The sequence below is a fragment of the Bos mutus genome, chromosome 21 (assembly GCF_027580195.1).
Source record: "Bos mutus isolate GX-2022 chromosome 21, NWIPB_WYAK_1.1, whole genome shotgun sequence".
NCBI classification, from domain to species: domain Eukaryota; kingdom Metazoa; phylum Chordata; class Mammalia; order Artiodactyla; family Bovidae; genus Bos; species Bos mutus.
The window spans coordinates 55,916,830-55,939,625 of NC_091637.1; the positions used below are offsets into that span (position 1 = coordinate 55,916,830).

At 40.9% G+C, this 22,796-nt stretch overlaps 2 protein-coding genes and 1 pseudogene across 4 annotated transcripts in view; all 3 read right to left on the minus strand.

Annotated features, from left to right (window-relative positions):
* The window catches only part of TRIP11 (thyroid hormone receptor interactor 11), a 70,737-nt gene extending 64,486 nt beyond the window's left edge, over positions 1–6,251 (minus strand). Inside the window, exons 1-2 of one of the 2 annotated variants that reach the window (XM_070357863.1) lie at positions 5,410–6,251; positions 1,089–1,147 (exon numbers count right to left, since the gene is read on the minus strand). In XM_070357863.1, coding sequence (XP_070213964.1) covers positions 1,089–1,147; positions 5,410–5,548 — 198 coding nt within the window. In that variant the 5' untranslated portion in view covers positions 5,549–6,251. Of the gene's footprint in view, positions 1–1,088; positions 1,151–5,409 lie in introns of both variants that reach the window. The other variant, XM_005910255.3, reaches the window with a different exon arrangement.
* A 9,719-nt stretch (positions 6,252–15,970) lies between these two features.
* LOC138984373 (nucleolar protein 56 pseudogene) lies at positions 15,971–16,639 on the minus strand (annotated as a pseudogene).
* Positions 16,640–18,347: 1,708 nt separating this feature from the next.
* Positions 18,348–22,796, minus strand: part of ATXN3 (ataxin 3) — a 37,443-nt gene continuing 32,994 nt past the window's right edge. For both annotated transcript variants that reach the window (XM_070357865.1, XM_005910256.3), the window contains exon 11: positions 18,348–22,572. In XM_070357865.1, coding sequence (XP_070213966.1) covers positions 22,484–22,572 — 89 coding nt within the window. In that variant the 3' untranslated portion in view covers positions 18,348–22,483. The remainder of the gene's footprint in view (positions 22,573–22,796) is intronic.

Consider the following 22,796-nt stretch of genomic DNA (forward strand, 5'->3'; position numbering starts at 1 on the left):
GTGTGCACTCAGTTGCTCAGTCATGTCCAACTCTTTGTGACCTACTGGACTGTAGCGGACCAGGCTCCTCTGTCCGTGGGGTTTTTCAGGCAAGAATACTAGCGTGGTTGCCATTTCCTCCTCCCAGGGATACTGGAGGATCCAATATCCTCCCTGGGTATCAGGGATACCCAGGGATCGAATCCGCATTTCCTGTGTCTCCTGCACTGCAGGTGGATTCTTTACCTGCTGGGCCATTGGGGAAACCCTTGGTAATATAGACCAGAGTTCAATGATGCTTGTTGTCAGAAAGTACTTTCTTATATCTAAATTCCATTTTCTTTTTTATGGGCTTAGCAAGGGGAAACATGCTTACCACAGTCCTCTAAGAATTTCGTTTGCTGAAATACTATTATGCGCTCCCTCACCATTCTTATCCAAAGGCTAAACACTGTCTTGGCCAAAAGTTCATTCAGGGCTTTCCACAACATCTAAAAAACTTTCTGGCCAACTCAATGGTTAGATGTCTTTAGTACTTTACAATAGATGCCATTTTAGAACCTTTCATTTTTTTCATGGCTTACCTTTGAACTCTTTTCAAGTTTTCGTCATCCCTATTAAGTACAATGACCAGAGCTAGTTACCACAAGGCACTGACTAATAATGAAAAAAAACGGTAAAATTAATTTGTTATTTTTACATTCTACATTCTCTGCATACAAATATCACACCTTTTTTAATGTTAGGGAATTAAAAACTATATTAAACAGAAATGCATTCTTCACATTACACTTAAATGTACAACTGCAGTTTTAGCACACTATTAAAACACTGTAAATCCTTGACATGTTGAAATTGTTGCCACTATCGTTTCTATATTTGGCAGATTTCCTTCTTCCACTATTCAGAAGCAGAGGTGGGAATATTTAACAGAAAAGTGCAGCAACATGTAATTATATCTTCATCAAAGGAAGATAGAGCTTCAAAAAAGACAAGAAAACTAAGATAAAGGGGAAGAGAAAAAGTGCATTAAAAAGAGAGGACTGAAATAAAGTGTAAATAACTCATGGTTTCAAAAAAGAAAAATCTAAATCTTTAAGTTTCCTTACCTCTGATCTTAAGATTGTATGAATGGCTTCAACTTCCTTTCTCCTAGCATTAGGTAAATCTGCTACAAAAGAAACGGCATATACTGAATATATGGTCAACATCACGTGAAGTAAACAGGCGTCTGTAGGAAAATATATTTCACTGAGCTTTAAACAGAATGGTATGCTGATCTGAGGACAAATTCAGAAGACAAACATCACCTGATATCACTATTCTCTACTGTTACAGATGCTTATTGTCATGTAAGTCATTTTGCCTATTTTCTATATTCAAGAGCATCTACCTTTACCCTTTGGAAGTGTTCATTAAAATTTTGTAATGGAAAATTAATCTCTGTTTGCTTAGTATAATTTTTGATGAAACGTATGCAAATAGGATGCAAAAAAAAATTTTTTTTTTTTTTTGGCCGCACAGTGGGTTCCTAGTTCCCCAACCAAGGATTTAATTAGGGCCCTCAGCAATGAAAGCACCAAGTCCTAAGCACTGGACTGCCAGGGAATTCTCAATGACATATTTCTAACTTCTTATGCAACTGGGGTTTAAGGTCTTACTAACTTTTTCTGCTTCCAAAACTACCAAAAAAATTAGTGGCTTCTTAAACAAAGAATAAAAATGCAGTAAAAGAACCCTTATTTTGAGTAACATGGACACAAGTTATTGAAAATGAGAATGAACTCAGTCTTGTTTTGTACATTTTCATTTAAAAGGAAAGCCACAGGACCAAAATGGCAGTTGATGCTGCCAGATAACCAACCTCCACAGTCAGATTTCTTTTCTAAGTATTAATATTTTTCATTACTTTCAGCCCTTTAATACTATAAAAATAACTTCTCTGAATTAGTTTAAATCAAAAGAAAATACAAGTGTCATCCAATAAATAATAATGACAAACCTGCTCTTCTTGTTTTGAAAAATCACTAGGTGGGGATGCTTGTATGGTTGTTTATACAAATTGCTTGAAACTCTGACAAGACTGTCTAATTGCTACTCAGAAGAGAACAAATTATAATCTAATCTGTTTAGGAAGGTCACTGTTAGAAGCTGCAACTGTTTCAAAGAGAGATTAAAGAAAAACAAGGTCATGAAGACCTCCCTCCATATCCCTCTCCCCAGAATATGGCCTTTTTAAGATAAAGGGGAGATGTTATGCAGACCAGAAAAGTTTTCCTCAATGAGGGAAAACAAAAATAACAACCATCGTTTATTAATGCTTACTATTTGTTCGGCACAGTGTTAGGTTAGGCATGTTACCTTCATTATTTCATTTAATCCTCCCAACTTCATGATAGGTAGAATTATCTCTTTTTAACAGATAAGAAAACTTTGCTTTTTAAAGGTTAAGTAATAAAAATTTAATAATTTAATATTAAAAATTAAAAAATTTTAAAATTTTTAAAAAATTAAAAAATAAAAAATTTAAAAAATTTAATAATTTGCTGAAGACCCCCACAATCTGTAACCCATGGATGTGGAATTTCAATCCATGTCTGATTTAAAAGCCCAAGCTCCTAAATCAGTATAGTGCTTGGTAGAATAGCAACTTTCTGATATTGTAACTATAGACAATTTTCAAGTTGTATCAATAGTGCTATTCTGAACTGTTATCTTGTTCGTTGCTGGCACAGGGTAGACACTCAATAAACACTTGTTGAATGAATAAATGAACTGCATTCTGACTCTATTTTTAAATGATTTATAAAATCAATAAACTGGATGTTAAGCAAGTCCTATTTTAATACAAAGACAAAACAATAAAAACAGATTTTTAATACTTAGCAAAATCTTTACTGAGCATGTACTATGCACCAAGGAAGGTACCACACATGCTAGTAATATAAGGACAAATAAAAGAGAGCTGTCAGAGAGAGAGAGCCACAAAGTCCTATTAGACACAGGCGACTCAACCTGCCATGGAGTGAGAACGGTTTCACCAGGTACCTGATATGTCAGCAGGGTCGTGCAGGAAAAATTGTTTTCCAGGCAAAGGAGGGCAGCATGCTATGCTAAGTCGCTTCAGTTGTGTCCGACTATGTGCGACCCCATGGACAGCAGCCCACCAGGCTCCTCTGTCCAGAGGATTCTCCAGACAAGAATACTGGAGTGAGATGCTACTTCCTTTTCCAAGATAAAGACTGCTGCTGCTGCTGCTAAGTCGCTTCAGTTGTGTCCGACTATGTGCGCCCCCATAGACAGCAGCCCACCAGGCTCCCCCGTCCCTGGGATTCTCCAGGCAACAACACTGGAGTGGGTTGCCATTTCCTTCTCCAATGCATGAAAGTGAAAAGTGAAAGGGAAGTCGCTCAGTCGTGTCCGACTCGTAGCGACCCCGTGGACTGCAGCCTACCAGGCTCCTCAGTCCATGGGATTTACCAGGCAAGAGTACTAGAGTGGGGTGCCATTGCCTTCTCCAAGGAGGGTAGAGGAGGAGGTAAAAAGGAAGGGCTTTCCATGCATAGGCTTGGAACTGTGTAGGTACCTCACAAAGTTCCCTTACAGAAATCCTGGGTGCAAGCATGCTTGTGTATATGAATGTACATCTATGTGGCTATTGAGAGAGAAGGGGGAGGGAACAAGAGATAAGACTGAAAGAGATAGGTTGAACCCAGATAGGATAGGTTTTTGGGCTCCCCCCAGTTAAGACGTTTGAGTTTTATCCTGTAAGTACAGAGTCAAGATTTTTAAAGCACATTTGTTTTTAGAAAAGTAACTGTTAACACAACAGAATATGGAATAAAGGAGGAAGAAACAAGTGACAGGATATGAAAGAGAAATAGTGTGTGGGATAGATAACAGGGATGGGAACTAAAGGAGGAATAATAAAGGAAAGGACAAATATAAGAAACACTTCAGGCACCAGATGAACAAGATTTGGTGACCAATTGAAAGTAGGAGAAAAAAGAGGCAAAACAATGAAACAAAGATTTCTAAGTTTAGGAGAACGGGTAGCTGGTGAAACCATTAGAAGTAAATATGGGAGCACATTTGGTAGGAAAAACAAAATGAATTCCACCTTAAGCCTGTAGGACATCCAAGTTGGAGGGGGAAGTGCGCAGGTTCTGGCTTAGGGTCAAAGAAATAGTCAACTGTTTTCCCCTATCTAGGAAACAAGCAGAGACTAGGCATTTCCCAAGTTAGCTAGCCCTTTTCTGCTTCTGACAGCCCTCAATGTCACATGATCATTTTCTGAACACAGGAAGAATCCCTTTAACTCCCACCTCAACCTGTCCCACCTGATGTACCCCCCACCAGGGGTACCCCAAGCAGTTAAATGGTACCAGCTACCATTTAACAGCAGCTACCCAATCTTCTTCCCTTCTAAATAGACCTCACAGAAATCCTAAATATAGATACTATCTTTCTAAATCAAACTATCTTTCTCTATTTCAACCAAATAAACACGCATACTCCATTAAATCAGTATTACAAAATTAAACCAGAATGCTAATTTATTTACAACAAACAAAACTAGCAAAGGAACTGCTCTCATCCAAAAGACCACCCTCTCTGGAGGCAGATCTAGACTGAAATTAAAGAATTCTTTTGATCTGAATACTACTTGATGAAAGAAGTATCAAGAAATCAAAACAGCAATTAACTTAATCATTGATTACCATGTAACTCCTGGTCACTATTCATTAGTAAAACAAAATGAGGACTTCAAAAATGAGTGAAGGTTGCTAAAGGGACCGAAGAACAGGGTTACCTTCCTTGCTCTCCTGAGCAATATGGGAGGCACTGGGCAATTAGGCATGAAAATACACTCTCAGCTGAGACGCTGTAATTTGCCATCAGAATTAGCAAAAATACACAATAATAGCAAAACCATACTCAAGTTTCACTAACATATATTCAAGTGAGAAAGGGTAAGAGCCACTAAATATTTTATTAAGTTACGAAAATCGAAGAAACCCCCTCCAGCCAAAAAAATGTGACTACGTGTCATAATACAAATAATTACTTAAACTATGTCGGTATAAAGGAAGAGGATCAAAATCAGTTCCGCCTCCAAGTTAAGGCCAAAGTAAGCGGTGGGTGTGGATGAACCAAAGAAAAATAAACTCTACGCGATGTAAGGGCAGTTTCACTCTGCTCTGAGCTATCCCGGGTACTCAAAGGAGAACCACCAGAACTCTTTCCCCCCACCCTAGTGGTCTCTCATTAGAGAAAATCACTTAAGTGGCAAAAGGAGAAATGTAAAGAAAAAAGGGCGGAGTGACGCTTCTCTAGACCTGTCTGCGTCTCATGACAGATGGACCTGGGGACCAAACAGACGCTCCCAGGGTCCCAATAAACCCCTCCCTCCATCGCCCCAGCTGTTACCTTCCACTTCCTCCGTGCCCTCCATCAGCATATCCTTCGTAAAGTTTGAAATCTGGCCAGTGAGGGAAGCCAGGCTGCCCCCGACCTGACCCAGGGACTGGCCCAAGCCGGAGCCGAGGCCCCCAAGCCAGGACGACATCGCTGCGGGTTAGAGAAGGTCCGCTCTGCTCCGAGAAAAGCAGCCAGCGTCGTCGGACTACTCTGCCAAATGTCCTCGAACCGCTGCCTCCGCAGGACTGGCCAAATCACAACACTCAGGAATCGATAACACGACTGGGGAATAGTTCCCACTCCACGCCGGTTTCGGGGGCTCCCCCCAACCGCCGGGCTCTGATTAGAAACGCAAAGGCCTGGCCTGAGACTTTACCAGGGGCCTGCCTCCAGTGACACAGTCACCCCCGTGGGCCTCCGCTCATTCTCACGACTTCCCACCATCCAGATTAGGCCACTTCTTCTTCTGCTTCAGTGATTTTCCCTAGTTCCGTGGGCAACTCCTGCCAACTCGACGCCGGCCGCCATGACACCCACTAGGAACGCGTCTATGGATCATAGAGAGGCGCCGTGATAGCGTAGAAAGGCCCTTCAGAGCCGCCGGACGTGTCCTGGGCGCAGGGGAACATGGGATCGCGGAGGACTGCGTGCGGCCGCGGTGGCCGCAGCCTCCAGCCCCAGGGCAAGGTCAACTTCCACGTAGCCCGCCGGCTTTGGCAGCAGGTGGAATACCAATCGGAACCCGCGGCGACGCGGCGCTCTCGCCAAGTGCAGCTGGGTTTCAGGCAGAGGCGACCCTCAGGGGGTGCCCCCCGAAGCCGGCGTAGCCTAGGAACCCCATGGACTCTTATTCTTGGGGAAACCTGAGTGTATTAATTCTGATTACCCTCGCGAAAGCAGCTGTGCGAGGAGACTGGGCGGGGATCCTCCACCGGATCAGAAGTGGATTTTACATAACTTATCACACGTGTACTGTGACAATTATTCTACACCCTGTCAAGGGCCGCTGTGTACTGGGGACTACGGTAGGAACCAAAGCTACACAGAAAGGATGGGTTGCAAATTCAAATGTCCAGGCAGCAAACATACTTGTGTTGATTACCTTCATAGAGGAAATTTTCTCTGCAGCCTTTCCAGCTCACAGCTGAAACCAATGCCTTCTTTAATATAAAAAGAGTTTTTTTTTTTTTTTAAATGAAACCGACCTAACCTGTAAAGTTAAATATGCAGACTACTTGTTTCAAAATAACTCTGAAGAGGACAGCGGGGCAACTTTATGCAGAAGAAATGCTCTTCTAATGTGAACTCCCTCGTAGGGTATTGTGACACTAGCCCTGCAAGGGCCCACCCCTCCCAGGATACTCAGTTACACAGTTGGTGCATACACCTTCCCTAGAGGAAAAATGTCACGTGACTTACAGGCATTTGCTGCAGTGCTATGTGGACCTACACTACCTGGCCAGAGAGACGGCCGCATTTTTTACTTTGAAAAGAATGAGATAGACCTGCAGTTCTTTTAAGCATAGAACCTAGTATACTGGCACCTTTCTCTGCCGGGGACCAGCCCCGGCTGATCCAGGGTATTCGAAGGAGAGACGGCGTAGGCAAAGATCAGGAAACAATTGCTTAATTAAACGTTAATTAAGGATATAAAGAGTAATAGAATGAGGATAGCTCAGTAAAATTCAGTGAAGAAAAGAGGCTGAAATAAGGATAGCTCAGTGAGGAAATTCAGTGGAGAAAAGAGGCCGAATAATTCAGCCAGAAGGTGAAAGAAAGAACGACATGGTGAGACCAAGTTTCGGTGAACAAGGCCCGCACTTTATTTTCCAAAGTAGTTTTTATACCTTAAGTTATGCATAGAGGATAATGGGGGAAGGGGTAGAGTCATGCTGTAAGCCAGGCTTTCTTCCTGCAAACTTATCATATGCAAAAGCTTAGGTGATTTGCATCATCTTCTGGCCCGGAGGCCTGTTAACATTTTAAGACCTTTTCTTCAGAAAACTTATTTTTCTCTAAAGGTGATTGGTCAGGAGCCACCCTCCAAAAGCATTAGATAAAGTTGCATTCCTACAGAGCAAAGGTGTGGTGGGCTATAACAAGAAAAAGAATTAACTCAAGGGTCCCAGGTTACAAACATTAAAGCTACTATTTACACCAACTATATTAATCAATACACTGCCAGGGACACAGCAGGTAAGGGATATGGAAACTTAGCAGCAAACATTGGCCCAACAAGTGAAAATCCCTTCACCAATACAATTTCTAATCGATCTTTTAACTACTCAAAAGAATCTGTGTTTAGACAATTCAGAACATCTCCTGCCTCTCACAGTTGGGAGGCTCCGAACAATCACATGTGGCCGGAAAAACCTATTCAGGCAGGCTAGAGGATTTCCAAAGGAGTTTGTAGGTTAAACACTGTCACACCCAGGAATTATTAACTGGAACTGTAAGCTAACTCTTTTTTCAGAGAGGTAGTGGGGGACAGCCCCCCGTAAAGTCAGAGGTGTAGGTGAAAGCAGAAAGCAGAAAGTAGGCAGACTCTGGTTTTGGGGGTAGATTGCTCGAGAATTTCCAGGGAGACTCCTGAGGCTTGATCCCGCCTTTGCGTATGCCAAGCCTCCTTCCTCATGACCTTTGCCAGGGGCGGAGCTCGCTCCCCGCATTTCTCCTTGATTTTATTCACAGCAGGGGTCATTACAGATTTCATTATTTGTGAATGGAACATTAGGAATGCCTCAGGTGTTTGAAATATGATGGCACCAAGGAATAGTGTTATTCAGTCACTGAGTCACGTCTGACTTTTTGCAGCCCCATGGACTGCAGCATGCCAGGCTTCCCTGTCCCTCACCACCTCCCAGAGTTTGCCAAGTTCATGTCCAAGGAATAGTAGCCCTCCCTGAAATCTGAATAAAATTTAGAATAAATTTTAGAATAAAATTTGTATCTTGTACTGGTAGTGTTTATTAAATGTTTTCTATATATATATTTTTTAGAGGCATCTTTGCCCAGGGATTAGATGTGCAGACACTGGGGTCTGACTGCCTAGATCTTTATTAGCTGTGTGACCTTGGGTAGGTTACTTAACTTCTATGTATACCAGTTTCCTATTTGTAAGTTGGGGAATGATAAATAATATTGCCTACAGGGTGGGGTTTTTTGCAGGATTAAATAAAATTGTATTTTTAAGTGCTTGGAACAGTGCCTGTACATGGTGAGTTCTATTTTAAGTGTAAAGTTTTAAAATGATGACATAAAAGTGACCTGCAAGTTATTCATGGGCAGACGATGAGTTGGTTAATAGCATCACTGACTCCATGGACATGAATTTCAGCAAACTCCAGATGATAGTGGAAGACAGAGGAGCCTGGCTTGCTACACTCCATTGGGTCGCAAAGAGTTGGACACGACTGAGTGACTGAACAACAACAATAAATTATTCTGGGCACTGGGGATATAGCAGGAGAAAAAACATACACAAAGTCCCTGATATCATGGAGCTTGCATTCTACTGGGAAGGAACTGATGAGAAAATGTATTAAGTATTACATGATGATGACTGCTGTGGGGGAAATAACACTATTAAACAGGGTAAGAATGGTATGGAAGGGATGTAGGGGAGAGAGCATGCTTGTAAATGTTGTCAAAAGTGGTCAGAACTCCCTGGTAAGGTGATATTTGAACAGAGACTTGAAGGAAATAAGAGAGTGAGACGGGTATCTGGGAAAGAGCAGTCCAGGCAAAAGAAACAGCTGATGCAAAGGTTCTGAGGCAGGAGAATTCTTGCCAGGTTAGAGGGTTAGCAAAAAGGCAAGGATGGCTGGAGCAGAGTGGGCTGGAGAAAGGCAATAACCAGTGAGGATCAAGAAGTTCAAATAGGGGAGGGCAGGTCATATAGGACCTGATAATTGGGTGTAAGAACTCTAGTTTTTATTCAGAGTAGAATGAAGAATTGTTTAGAGAAAAGGAGTCACATGAACTTAGAACCTCAATGGGTTCCTATATAACAGTGAAAAGTTTGGTGTAAATCAAGCTCTTATTTCCTAGAGGTGTAAATTCTCTGGAGTGTCATTTATAAATTCATGTCATGCCATAAAGATATTACAGTTAATGCAGAAAACAAAACACATGCCTTTGTATTATGTATTAAGGTATTAACATAAAAGCTATGTCTAAAATCCTCTTTATCAAGGATTGTTTTCAGTGTGATGGACTATGGTCCAAGAAACTTAAAGTATGATTCTGATATATACAGCATGATGGACTTCCCTGGTGGCTCAGATGCTAAAGAATCTGCCTGCAATGCAGGAGACCTAGCTTCCATCCCTGGGTCAGGAATATCCTCTGGAGAAGAGAATGGTTACCCATTCCAGTATTCTTGCCTGGAGAATTCCATAGACAGAGGAGCCTGGCAGGCTACAGTCCACAGGGTCACAAAGAGTCAGACAGGACTGAGGAACTAATACACACACACATATAGCATGATGTGATGTTTGGGATGTGCTTAAAAAAAATGGGGACAGGGTGGATGAATCAAGAATTGTCAGGACTTGGTCATTATTGATGCTGGGTGATGGGTACATGTTGTTCTTGTTGCTGTTCAGTCGCCCAGTCGTGTCCAACTCTTTGCAAGCCCATGGACTGTAGCACACCGGGCCTCCCTGTCCCTCACCATTTCCCAAAGTTTCCCCAACTTCATGCCCATTGCATCAGTGATGCCATCCAGCCATCTTATCCTCTGATGGGTACATAGGGGAGTCATTTATTTTTGCATACGTTTGACATTTTTTTACTGTACAAAAGTCGTACAAATTTGATGAAGCTTGGGCTGATGACCCTCTCCTTTTCCTACCAAAATCCCCTATAGCGAATAAGGCTGTTCATCATCACTTAATGAGTAACAAAACAAGCCCAGCTACAGCAGGCACACCAGACACAGCCCAAGAACCTGAATGGCTCCCTGTGGTGGGGCTAGGCTGCCCAGTTGAAATTCTGAACCTAGGATTTTTGTAACCTCAACAGATAGAAGATTCTTTTTAAAAACAACTAACCAAAAAATGCTATCAACTGCAAACTGGTTTCCATTTCTCAAGAGGCAGCATCATCAACACTTCTCTAGGGAAAGCAGTCTCTTTGTTCTGAAGAAACCATCCAAATGGGTTTATTTATACAAAAAGAAAAGAACCCATTTTTTTATGTTTATGTAAAGAAAAAAATGACTTTTTAGAGTAGAATTTAAAAATATTAGTCTGATCTTTCCCTCTCGATTTCTAAATATGATCCTTATATTGCCATTTTCTCATTATTTTCTCATTTTTGACATTATCTACCTACTCTCAATTACAGAAACTAAAAGATTAGAACTCTTATATATTACCACCTGTCTCTATTTCCCTTCCTTCTGAGCTCCCAGTAGAATGACATCATAATTATTGGTAAAATTAAAATTTTAATTTACCAATTAAAAATTCAAATAGAAGTTTACCTTATATGCCTACATAAGTGTTGTTCATTGGCTGAGCCACATGGTGTACTAAGATTACATTTCCTTTATTTTTCAACCTGTTCTTCCTGAAGTTAACAAATTCCATCTTTTAGATTTGCATAATTTTCTGTTACCCCATGTGTGCTAAGTCGCTTCAGTTATGTCTGACTCTTTGTGACCCCATGGACTGTAGCCCACTAGGCTCTTCCGTCCATGGGATTCTCCAGGCAAGAATACTGGAGTTAGGTAGCCATGCCCTCCTTCACGACTGAGCAACTTCACTTTCACTTTTCACTTTCATGCATTGGAGAAGGAAATGGCAACCCACTCCAATGTTCTTGCCTGGAGAATCCCAGGGAGGGGAAGCCTGGTTGGCTGCCGTCTATGGGGTCGCACAGAGTCGGACACGACTGAAGCGACGCAGCAGCAGCAGCAGCAGCCCTCCTTCAGGGGATCTTCCCCACCCAGGGATGAAACCCATATCTCTTATGTCTCCTGCATTGGCAGGCAGGTTCTTTACCACTAGCACCACCTGGGAAGCCCTTTTCTGTTTATTACAGAATCACTAATCCTTCTAAAAGTTAGCAACAGAATTGTAAAACATGCTCCTAATTCTGTTTTCAAGAAGGCATCAAGAATTCTATTATTTGCTTAGACTCTTCTACCCAGAGTCCTCTTTTCCCTGCTCCACTCTCCTCTGACCTGTTCTCTGGGCCTTGTTTTTCCTTCTGGAAGCTGTAGGCTGTTATTGTCTATGATGCTCTGAAGTTAATAAGGATGTGCCCTGGGTGGGTTTGTTTGTTTCACTCATTGTGCTGGGCACTTAGCAAACCCTTTTTAAAACTATATCTTTCAGTTCTACAAATTATTTAAATTGTTTTTTATTGATGAATGTCCCCTCTCTAGGGAAACAGCTGTCTTTCAAGTATTTTTAACCAATCCTCCTGATTTCAGTCCACGTCTCACCCCTACCTTCCAAGACAGTTGTTGCTCCCTGTCCTCTGTGCTGTTGGACATCCTTCTGTTTAATACTTACTATGCAGCTCCCCCAGCTCTGCTCATTCCTGTATCACCTTTCCATCTTCAAAAAAAAAAAAAAAAAGTTCACATCTCCTATCACCTCAAATGGTGAAAGAAAGTGAAAGTGTTAGTCAGTCGTGTCTGACTCTTTGCGACCCCATGGACTGGATCCCCCCAGGCTCCTCTGTCCATGGGGTTCTTCAGGCAAGAATACTGGAGTGGGTAGACATTCCTTTCTTCAGGGGATCTTCCTGACCCAGGGATCAAACCCACATCTCCTGCATTGCAGGCAGATTCTTTACTGTCTGAGCAGCCAGGGAAGCCCCCACCTCAGATAGCAGTGACTGTTAATTGTTCCCCAAAGTCTGTTCTCCCCTTTCACACAGTGCTTGAATCCTCACTTTTTACCTGGACCTATGGCACGACAGAAGGTGCCAGTGTTCCTCCTGATCCCATCATCCCTTTACCGGTTTTGTGCACGACCTGTTCTTGGGGTACTTTTACTCCCAAAAGTCAGCACCTGTTTCTCTTTGGCAGAGGGCTGCCTTTGGACTGCCAGAGCCCACGTTGCTTGTGCCCAAAAGTGCTAAAACACAACCTTGTTCAGTAGCATGTTAAAGTGGCACAACTCCCACGCCCACCGTGGAGCATCTCTAAGATGGAACTACACTGCCTCTGGACCTGTCCGCAGGATTGAGGCTCTGTTTACTCTTACAAGCTTGCTTGACCTCCTTTTCTTATCTCACTTTCCCACTCCCCTACACCTGTTCCATTCCTTCCTGAGAGCATTTTTTTTTCCTGAGAGCACTTTTTGAAAAATAGTTTTCCCTTATCTCAAGGTCTGCCTCAAGGGTGCCCAAGCTAAGACTCATGACTACCCAGAATGAAAACCACCTTGAAGCTAGGAGTGGTCTTGTGATTCACTTCTGGCCCATGTCGAAGAAGTGGAAGTGATGTATGCAACTTCAAGGAGGTAACCTTAAAGACAGGGCATGTGGCCTTTTTCCACCCTTCTTTTGCTTCTTGATTGCTGAGATGCAGAAGTAATTGTGGGCACCACAGCAGCTGTCCTGGATCCATGAGTTGACATTAGCAAAGGAAGCCATGTATGTAACGTGAGAATACAGAAAACAGATTCCTGACATGGTGTGACCCTATCACCCCTGGATTGGCAATCTCTACATTTCCTGAAGACTTGTAGCATGTAAAGTCATTGTTATATTAGGTTTTTCTATGATGGTCAAATCTAATTCAATGAATTCACCTCTTCTGCTGGTCTCTCTGTACCTGAGGTGGTTTTTTTTTTTTTTTCCCTTTAATTTAGGTGGGATTTTGGAAGGAAGTAAATGCAGTAATCAATCCCATATAATTTTTGTTTTTTGGCTGCACTGGATCTTCATTGCTTTGCAAGGGCTTTTTCTCGTTGTGGGAGTGGGGGCTACTCTTCACTGTGACACTTGGGCTTCTCGTTGCCCTGGCTTCTTCTGTTGCAGAGCACGGGCTCTAGGTGCTCGGGCTTTGGTGGTTGCCGCACGTGGGCGCAGCAGCTGTGGTGTGTGGACTTTGTTGCTCTGCTGCATGTGGAATCTTCCCAGACCAGGGATTGAGCCTGTGTCTCCTGCACTGGCAGGCAGATTCTCACCCACTGCACCACCAGGGAAGTCCATCCTATGTATTTTTTGTGATAAAATTGACATAATATTTACCATCTTACAGTATATAATCTGGTTGCATTAAGTTCATGCACATTGTTGGGCAGACATCACCATCCGTCTCCAGGACTTTTTTCATCTTCCTAAATTGAAACTCTGTACCCATTAAACAGTAAGTCCTTATTCCGTATTGTTCCACCCAGCCCCTGGCAACCACATCCTATTTCCTGTCTCTATGTATTTGATCAGCCTAAGTACTTCATATATGTGGAATCACACAGAAATCCTCTGTACTTAACTGGAAGCCCTGGAAAGACATTTGAGATGATTGGTCAAAAAAAAAAACTAAATCTGCCTTGGCCCTGAGAAGGTTTCCATGTTGGAGACAGAGCTCTCCCTGTGCAGAATAGAAATACAGCTTTTGGAGAAACTGTATCTTATTTTGAGAGGGCAGGAATGCAACGGAGACAGAGACAACATGGGATCAGATCCCTCTGATCTATTTTCTGAGAGACTCAGCAGGACTCTGGTCACCAGCAGAGCTGTCCGGAGCCTGTGTGACAGTATTTGCTGAAGGCTGAAAAAAGGGCCGTTCCACTTACCTTTGCTTGGAAACTACGACTCATCTGGTGTTTCAGGGATTAGACATTGTTAGGCTTGGTACTGCTGCATCTTGTTTTCTAACATGCTATTGCTGGTATACAAACAAGCTATAGGTTTTTTGTTGACTTATTGACCTCCTTCATCAGTTTCAGTAGCTTTTCAATTAATTTTCTTATGTTCTGTAGGCATACAGTCATATCAGCAAATAATTAATTAGGCATCATCCTTTCCAATATTTACACATCATCATTCCCTACAACATGTTGACAGAAATTAATGAAGGCTCACTTAAAGGCAATTGGAGTGACAGAACTAAGCAGCTTTGGGAAGACTAGTTCCAAATCAGAGCGGCCAAAGTCCAGGTGAACAGGTACGATGTTATGGCACATGCTTATATGTGATATGATGGTGTCCTGGACTAGAAGTAAGTGGCTGAGAAAGACAAAAAGGAACTACTCAGATATGAATCACTACAATTGACAATGTGGATTCACAAACAAAATACCATGCTAAGTTTTCTAAACTGAAATGTAGTTTCTGATATTGATGAAAAATATTGCATAAATGTAAGATGCGAAGGAAAACAAAATGCACAAGTGGTAAATGGGAGCCTTTCCAGAAATTCTGATCTGAGATAGCAGTATACTTGTAGTATTAAAAATTCAGGTTTTTGGGTTGCTTAAGGTGGACACTTGGAAGGAAAGCTATGACAAACCTAGACAGCATATTAAAAAGCAGAGACATCACTTTGCCTACAAAGGTTCATATAGTCAAAGATATGGTTTTTCCAGTAGTCATGTACAGATATGAGAGTTGGATAAAGAAGGCTGAGTGCCACAGAATGGATGCTTTCAAATTGTGCTGGAGAAGGCTCTTGAGAGTCCCTTGGACTGCAAGAAGATCCAAACAGTCAGTCCTCATTTGACAGACCGATGCTGAAACTCCAATACTTTGGCCACCCAACATGAAGAGCTGACTCATTGGAAAAGACCCTGATGCTGGGGAAGACTGAAAGCAGAAGGGGACAGCAGAGGATGAGATGGTTAGGTAGCATCACTGATTCAACAGACATGAATTTGAAGAAACCCCAGGAGATACTGAAGGAGAGGGAAGCCTGGCATGTTGCAGTCCCAAAGAGTTGGACACAACTTAGCAACTGAACAGCAATAACAATAAGAAGGTGGACACTGGCATGGGATGCTCTTTAGTCAAAGATGTAGTTAACGGTGTTTAAAAAAAAATTTTTTTTTAAAGCAGCTTGGGATATTTTAGAGAAGTCTAGAAAGCAGAGCCAGACTGTTTGGTGTAATAAAATGTAAATACAATCCAAACTTACTTTGTAAGGCTGTACATAAGATTTTTGCATTCCTATTCTCGCTAGGTCAGAATGCCCCCCACCCCCACCAAAAATAAAGCCTTTGTCTCAACAACTATGAGAGAAAAACAATTCAGTATCATTTATTCACTCACTCAGGAAGACCTGTGTGCATTCCCGGCATGATTCTGGGTGCTTGGAACAGAGCCATGAATCAGACACTCTGCTCCGCTGCTGCTTCCATTCTGATTGGCCGTGAGGCAGAGGAAACATTTAAATGACTGACCATGACTTCATAAGATGTTAAGGGCTATGCTTGCTCTGTGAGATATGAAGACAAAACAGGATAATATGGTAATGTGTGACTGGGAGGGAGGGTTGGCTTTTGTACATAACAAAAATCTTTGTTTTTGTTTTTATTTTTATTGGGCTCTAGGGGATGGGATGGGGAATACCTGTGTTAAGTTATGCCCCACTAGGAAGATGTCCATTCTAACTTTCCTGGGATAGCTTTCGGAGCTTTTTCTTTTTCTTGGAGCCGCTGCTCTTGCTGGCAGCAGCCTCTTCAGGTCCACTGCTGAGTGGCTCCTCCTTGGAAGACAATTTCCGCTTTTTCTTGGGGACCCTCTTGTTTTCTGACTCATCAGGGTCAGTAACTGGTTCCTCTTTGGGAAAAGATTTCTTCCTCTTGGGAAGACTTCCAGTACCAGCTGTCTCTTCAAGATCACTACTAACTAGCTCTTCCTTGGAAAAAGATTTCTTTTTCTTGGGTTTGGAAAAAGAGACAGAAGGGTCTTCCATTCCATTCTCCTGAAGAACCTCCTGGGGCTTTTGCTTTTTCTTCTTTTTGGGTCTTTCACTTGTCTCCTCACACTCCTCCGGGGCACTGCTATTTTCTGAAGAAGCCAGGGCAATCACAGCCAGCCTTTTCTTTTCCTTCTTCAAGCGTTTCTTCTCCTGTTTCTCGAGCTTCCTAGTAAACTCAGCAGCCGCTTCCTCTGCCTGAACCATTGCCTCCTTCATGACATCCACATTCTTTCGGGGAATCTCTCCAGTCTCATAGGACAGCCACTCCTCAACTTGTTCTCGAAGCTTCTCCCCAAAAACACTGGTGGGCACCTCAGAGAAGCAATCAATTTGTGAGGCAATACTGCATTTCATAACAAAAATCTTATGTACAGCTTTACAAAGATAAGTTTGGATTGTATTTACATTTTATTACACCGAACTATTTGGCTACGCTTTCTAGACTTCTGTTAACATGTTATACACTCCAGCTTTTGGGCACTACCTGCCTGTCTCTCCAGCCTTCTGTGTTCTTCAGAGACAAGCGGCCACCCCCACCTCAGTTGCTGTGCTTGCTGTTTCCTCAGGCAGGTAGAGTGGCACCACACCCTTGCACGGCTGCCTCATTTTCCTGGTGTCTGAAAGGCACCTCCACAGAGGCCTTCCTTGAACCCAGTCTGAAAAGGCCCTCCATCCCAGTCACACGCTCTCACATCATCCTGTTTTGTCTTTGTATCTCACAGAACAAGCACAGCCCTTAACATGTTATGAAGTCACAGTCAGTCATTTAAATGTTTCCTCTGCCTCATGGCCAATCAGAATGTCAGAATGGAAGCAGCAGCGGAGCAGAGTGTCTGATTCATGGCTCTGTTCCAAGCACCGAGAATCATGCCAGGAATGCACACAGGTCTTCTTGAGTGAGTGAATGAATGATACAGAATTGCTTTTCTCTTATAGTTCACGAGACAAAGGTTTTTTTTGGCGGGGGGGAGCGGGGGGAGGTTCTGATCCAGGGAGAACGGGAACAATCTTGAGAGAACAAGGTCCAATGAAGAGTGGTGGTCAATTGAAAGAGAAAGTCCTCATAGCAGAGGTGGCCAATGATCTTGTGGGACAAGGATGTCAAAAGGGCAAAGGTGAAAGAGCAAGGGGAGCGTGAGGATGCCTGGCGGTGAGAAAGAACCTGGTTTCTTCGAAGACCTAAAATAAGGCCTGCCAGCTCCACTGTGCCTTAAGGGGAACTGTCAAGAGTACAGGCTGAAAAGCTCAGCTGGGCTCAGATTACCTGTAAAATGATGAGCATTGAGCCTGGCAGGCACAAAATGGTTAAAAGGATCCCCAAACATGCAAATCTTCAGAATAAGGACAACCCCAAATTTCCCTAACCTTTGAAAAGCTTTTAGCTGACATAAAATGTGCCTTCAAATCAACAAGTAAGTTTCATAGGGCCCATAGGCGATGTTGATGAGATCAGAGCCATTTGGCTACCGAGTTACATTAAAAAGACGGTCGCCTGTCATCAAGTGGAAATTTTTGTTTCAAGATTTGTGCCCAGCCCTAATTAAAGCTAAAATGGATAGCCGTCATTATAAAACCTGAGGATCCTATAACCCTGAACCAGGTGGATTCCAATTGTTAGAGGCCGGTGTCCGGAGTTCAGTGAGGAAGAATAGCACTCTTAAAAACTGTTACTAGTATGCTTTGTTTGGCTCTCAGGGTGGGGGAAAAAAAAAATCAAGCCAACATTTAAAAATCAGATTTCAAATAAAATTATGGAATTCTTAGCCTCTCAGAAAAGATCAGAGGATCCAATAACAGTGGTCCCTCTGGTAACCGTTGGTTGGAACGGAGTTATCAGTGGGCCCTAGCCAGCTTCATTTATCACCACGTCCATAAAACAATGCTTCTCACATTCACTCTGTGTGGGAATCTCCTGGGGATCTTGTTAAAAATGCAGGTTCTGTTTCTGTAGGTGGGAGTGTGGCCTGAAACTTAGCATTTCTGAAAAGCTCTCAGTGGTGTAAATGCTCCAACCACACTTTGAAGGCAAAGCTATGAACTGAACAATAAATACAAACAGAAGTAAAAAAAAGCAAACATTATCTTTATTTAATAATCTTTGATATTTAAAATACAACTCCTCGACCATCCACATTAACAACAGTATCCTCAGTGTTCAACAGTGCTTTGGAAGCCCGGCTTTTCTAAGGACCAGACAGGAAGGCCTGTGTGTGTATTAACGGCAAGACAGCTCAGAGAGAAGAGCGCACACACAAGGGCTGCAGAGCTGGGTCCTGAGCAAATGGCACTGCCACAGTGCACCTGTGTCGTGGCCAAAAGGATGCTTTTAATTCTTTACTTGAATTTCAAAGGTTACTTATACAGAACAGTAATTTTTAAAAATGCATTCCTACTAGTCCAGTGTTGTAGAAATTAGATAATCACATTCAAATGTATGTTTTCCTCTCTAAAAAATTCCTGAAAATATTCACTTTTGAACTATGCAAGAGACAAGTGAAGTGCTTCCTAAACAAATCAGGAATTTCCAAATATGTTTCACAAATGCTTTCTACTCCCTGTCTTATGAATCCATAGTCTTAAAACATTTATTGACATACTATGATAATTAAACATGCCAATTGCAATAATTTCGATGTGGTTAGTAGCATTAATTTTTTAAAATGCCAGATCATTTTGCAAAAAAAATTAAAATAGCAGACATTTTCTTGAACAAAAAAAAAAAATCAAAATTCAAGAATTAAACAACCATGTCAATATTTTCATTCATGAAAGCAAAATGAAACAAAAATATGTTGTGTATTTAAAAAACAATACAAGTTCATTCATTTCTTTAACAAAAGATGCTGGTTACAAAGGGACCAGAAATGAAGCAAAGTTTTTATTTTGAAAATATGAAAACTTACTTATACTGCTGAAATAATTAATCCAACCTGATTTTTCTTAATTAAGATCACATCTGTAATATCTCCATACTTGTCAGGGCCCAGCTGCAACAATTAACTTTGAAAGTAGTGGCCATAGGTTGCTCCAGTTGCAGATAAAGTTTCTAATAGGAAGTCATCAATGTTAAAGATTGAATCCTCTTAAGAATTTAAAACATTTAAGATTTATTTTTCAATCTAGGCAATTTCAATTATCATCATTACATTTTTGCTTGTGCACTGAGAATCATCTTTTTTGCATTTGTACACCTCCAAATGGGCCAATTTTAAGACATTTAGTAAATCTTGGCACTAGGTGATACTATTTGAAAACAGTATCAAACATGCAGACATTGAAAATGTCTTAGGCTCTTACTGGCATAAAACTTACTTTACTTGACTTAACATCAAATGAAACAATGTAGAGTATGGGTAGTTTTGCTCCTCAACTAGTTTGGAGTTTTTCTTCATTAACTATGGCATGAATAAAGCCTCAATTAAGAAAAATTAAGTTTTAAAGAAAGAAAGCACCTTAAATATTCTGTGAATCGTAAATTATTTGGCCAAGATCTTAGAGGTGAAATACAGTTTACCTGCAGAAGCCTTTTCAAACTACTTGCATTACTGAAGTATTTGTATGTTAATTATGGTAAAAATGTTTAATGATGGTTTAGGTTAGATGTTAACTACTCTGAATTTTTGAAACATAAATAACTACTTATTAAACCCATGACATCTATCAGTGTGAAAGTGTTATTTCCAAAGCTTGTTTAAACTTCACTTATAACACTAGCATTGCCATGGTACTTATTTTATCCCAGTAATACAAATTATACATTAGAAAAATGATACCAATAGTTTAAATATTAAACATTAAGGTGTTCCCAATTGGTAAAACAGAATGGAAATCTTTCTATAAATAAAAGTTCTTAGCAGGACAGTTATGGTGAATTTCATTGTTTCTGACTTGCAGGTGGTTTAAAGTAAACCGTATGACCTGTGTAAACTATAACTTTGCGTAACTTAATAATTTTCTTACTGTGGTTATGAGCATTGGCATCTTTACATACTGGCCCATCAATTAAGAAATGGAATATAAATGTTCAATAATATTTATGCCAATCCACACCAGATGGCAGTTTACTAGTGATTCTGAGTCTGCCTGCCAAATGTAACAATTTCACAACAAACTAAATAAACACATTCAAATATATCCAGTGTGTGCTCAGCCCTGCTTTAAAAAAATACCCTAACAAAAGAAGGTCAACGTCCTATATTCCTATAAGTGCTTTAGCAAGGGTGTGTAATATAAGAACTTTATAAATTTTCAAGGTTAAAACTTTTTAATGTATATTCGCTTTTTCACTTTTGTATCAGGTAGTCCATCAATTCAAATGTAAGAATGTATTTTTTTTCAATGAGAAAAGATACAGGTCAAATATCCATGGAAAATATGACTAGCATACTTGGGTTAACTACAGAAATGTCCAGTCTTAAAATATTTTGATTTGTAAATCTCAGGGAGTAGTACCAAACTCCAACATCCCTTGCACTTCTAAAAGTTTATAATTCTTCTGAACCATTTTCAATTCTCAAAAGAAACCTTTAGATTTTAAAATAAAACTGTTTAATTTTATGTAAGGGGAACTTCATAAAACTTAACTTGGCACAAAATAATGACTTAAAAAAAGCCTGTCTCTATCCAAGTAAAAGCTATTTCATAATCATAAATAAAAGGTACTTTCTCATCTCTTTTCAGTTAGCAATAAATCCTACATCAAAAAATTCCCTGATAAAATGTGTGTAGCCATACACCAGGGTATGGCAATATATCATACTTTAATTTTCTAAGTTGTCAGCTGAATCTTCTTAAATTTTAGCTAATGAACAATTCAACATTCAAAAGGGCTTCAAAGGGGGATGGAGAATGAGGGAAGGGGAGAGTCTAAAAGGCCCATTTCAGAGAGACATGGTTAACTTTCATGAAAATCATCCCACTGCAATGACCCAGCAGGAAACTCTGCATCCCAATTAAAGAATGTTTATCAAAACTAAAGACTTTCTTATTTACAAATCCATTAAGTACTGTGCCTTCTGTAATTCAAAGCTATTTAAACATGATGCCAAGTGTCAAGTCACAGTACAAATTTCAATGCAGTTTTGTTGGTAAATTATTTTCATGTTCTAAATGGTTATCTCTGGCAAGATCTACCTACTAAAAGACGTACAGCAGAAGCAGACATCCACACTTCATAACTCAACTGTAAACAGCTCCAGTCACAAGAGCAAAAATAAAATGAAACTGCTACTAAAATCGAAGGCCACATTTCATCTGTCGTTCACAGTGGGCCCTGTGTGTTGTTTTACACACACTGTATGTAACAGAAGGAAGCTTGCACACTATGCTCCTCCTATTTTTCTCAATTTCAAAAGAAAAGGAAATAACAGGGTGCAGGAAGGAGGGTTACAACACGCCTTAAAGTTCTGACCTAACTGAGGAGGGAGCCACAATGCATCTGACAACGGATGTGCTCACAATGACAGAATTCTCTTTTACTCTCAAATACTTGTGTAGAGCTGATTTCAGAGTACAGGAATGCACTGGAGTCATAAAATAATGATCCCTTCTCCGAGGGCTTAAAAACCTCAAGAAACATTACCGTCTTTCAACAGAGTAGTAGAAAATAATGAAAACCAGATAACAGAGAAACTGTGATCAGAGAAAATAAAGAGGAGAAACAACCCAAGTGCACGATACAGTCAGAAGGAAAACAGCTTATCCTGGAACCGCTGCTATTATCAAAACAGAGAAGACACTGTCCTACAAGGTTAATTTGGTTAAAGAGAAATAAGAGCAACTATTAGATGATAAAAGTGAGCCCGATTCCCTATGCAGAAAGGAGGAAAAGACCAGGTGTGTGGGGAAAGTTCTGTGGCCAGAGCTAGTTATTAGTTGGTCTGCAAAAAGATCCAAGAAAAATGCCCTAATTTTAGATATGATATTGCACACTCAAAAAAGAAAAAAGAACATTTAGAAAACTATTTTAAATTTCTTTAATTGCTGAATGCCTCTTTGGCTAGTGTTTGGAGGATCATTTTTTAGTCCTACAACTGATGTATTTCTCCACCCTCTCATTGTTTTGTTTGCAAACCACCTAAGTCTTTTTTCCTCTGTTGAAAACTGTTCTCTTTGACACATTACCAAAATGGACCCTATGCTGTAATCACACAGGACAATATTGGAAAGATTGAGTATCTAAATGATTTGTGAAAGGTATTACTTTTTTCCTTCTGTTTTACTTCTAACAGTTTCTAAAGACATGGTCACAGCTGCCTGAAGCATGTCTTCTTCACTCATAGAATCACCTGTAGGGGATAAAACACATATTTCTTAGAAAGTTCTGGAAAATTTCCCAAGTCATCAAAAGGTAAGCGCTCAGAAACTGTTTACTTGACTACTATAGTTTCCTTTGTTGATTCTGAAAGTCTACAGACAGTAAAATCCACTCTGACAGTTCCTCAAGTTTTGACAAATACCAAGTGGTGTAACCATCACCACCATCCAGACACAGACAGAACCATCCCATGCA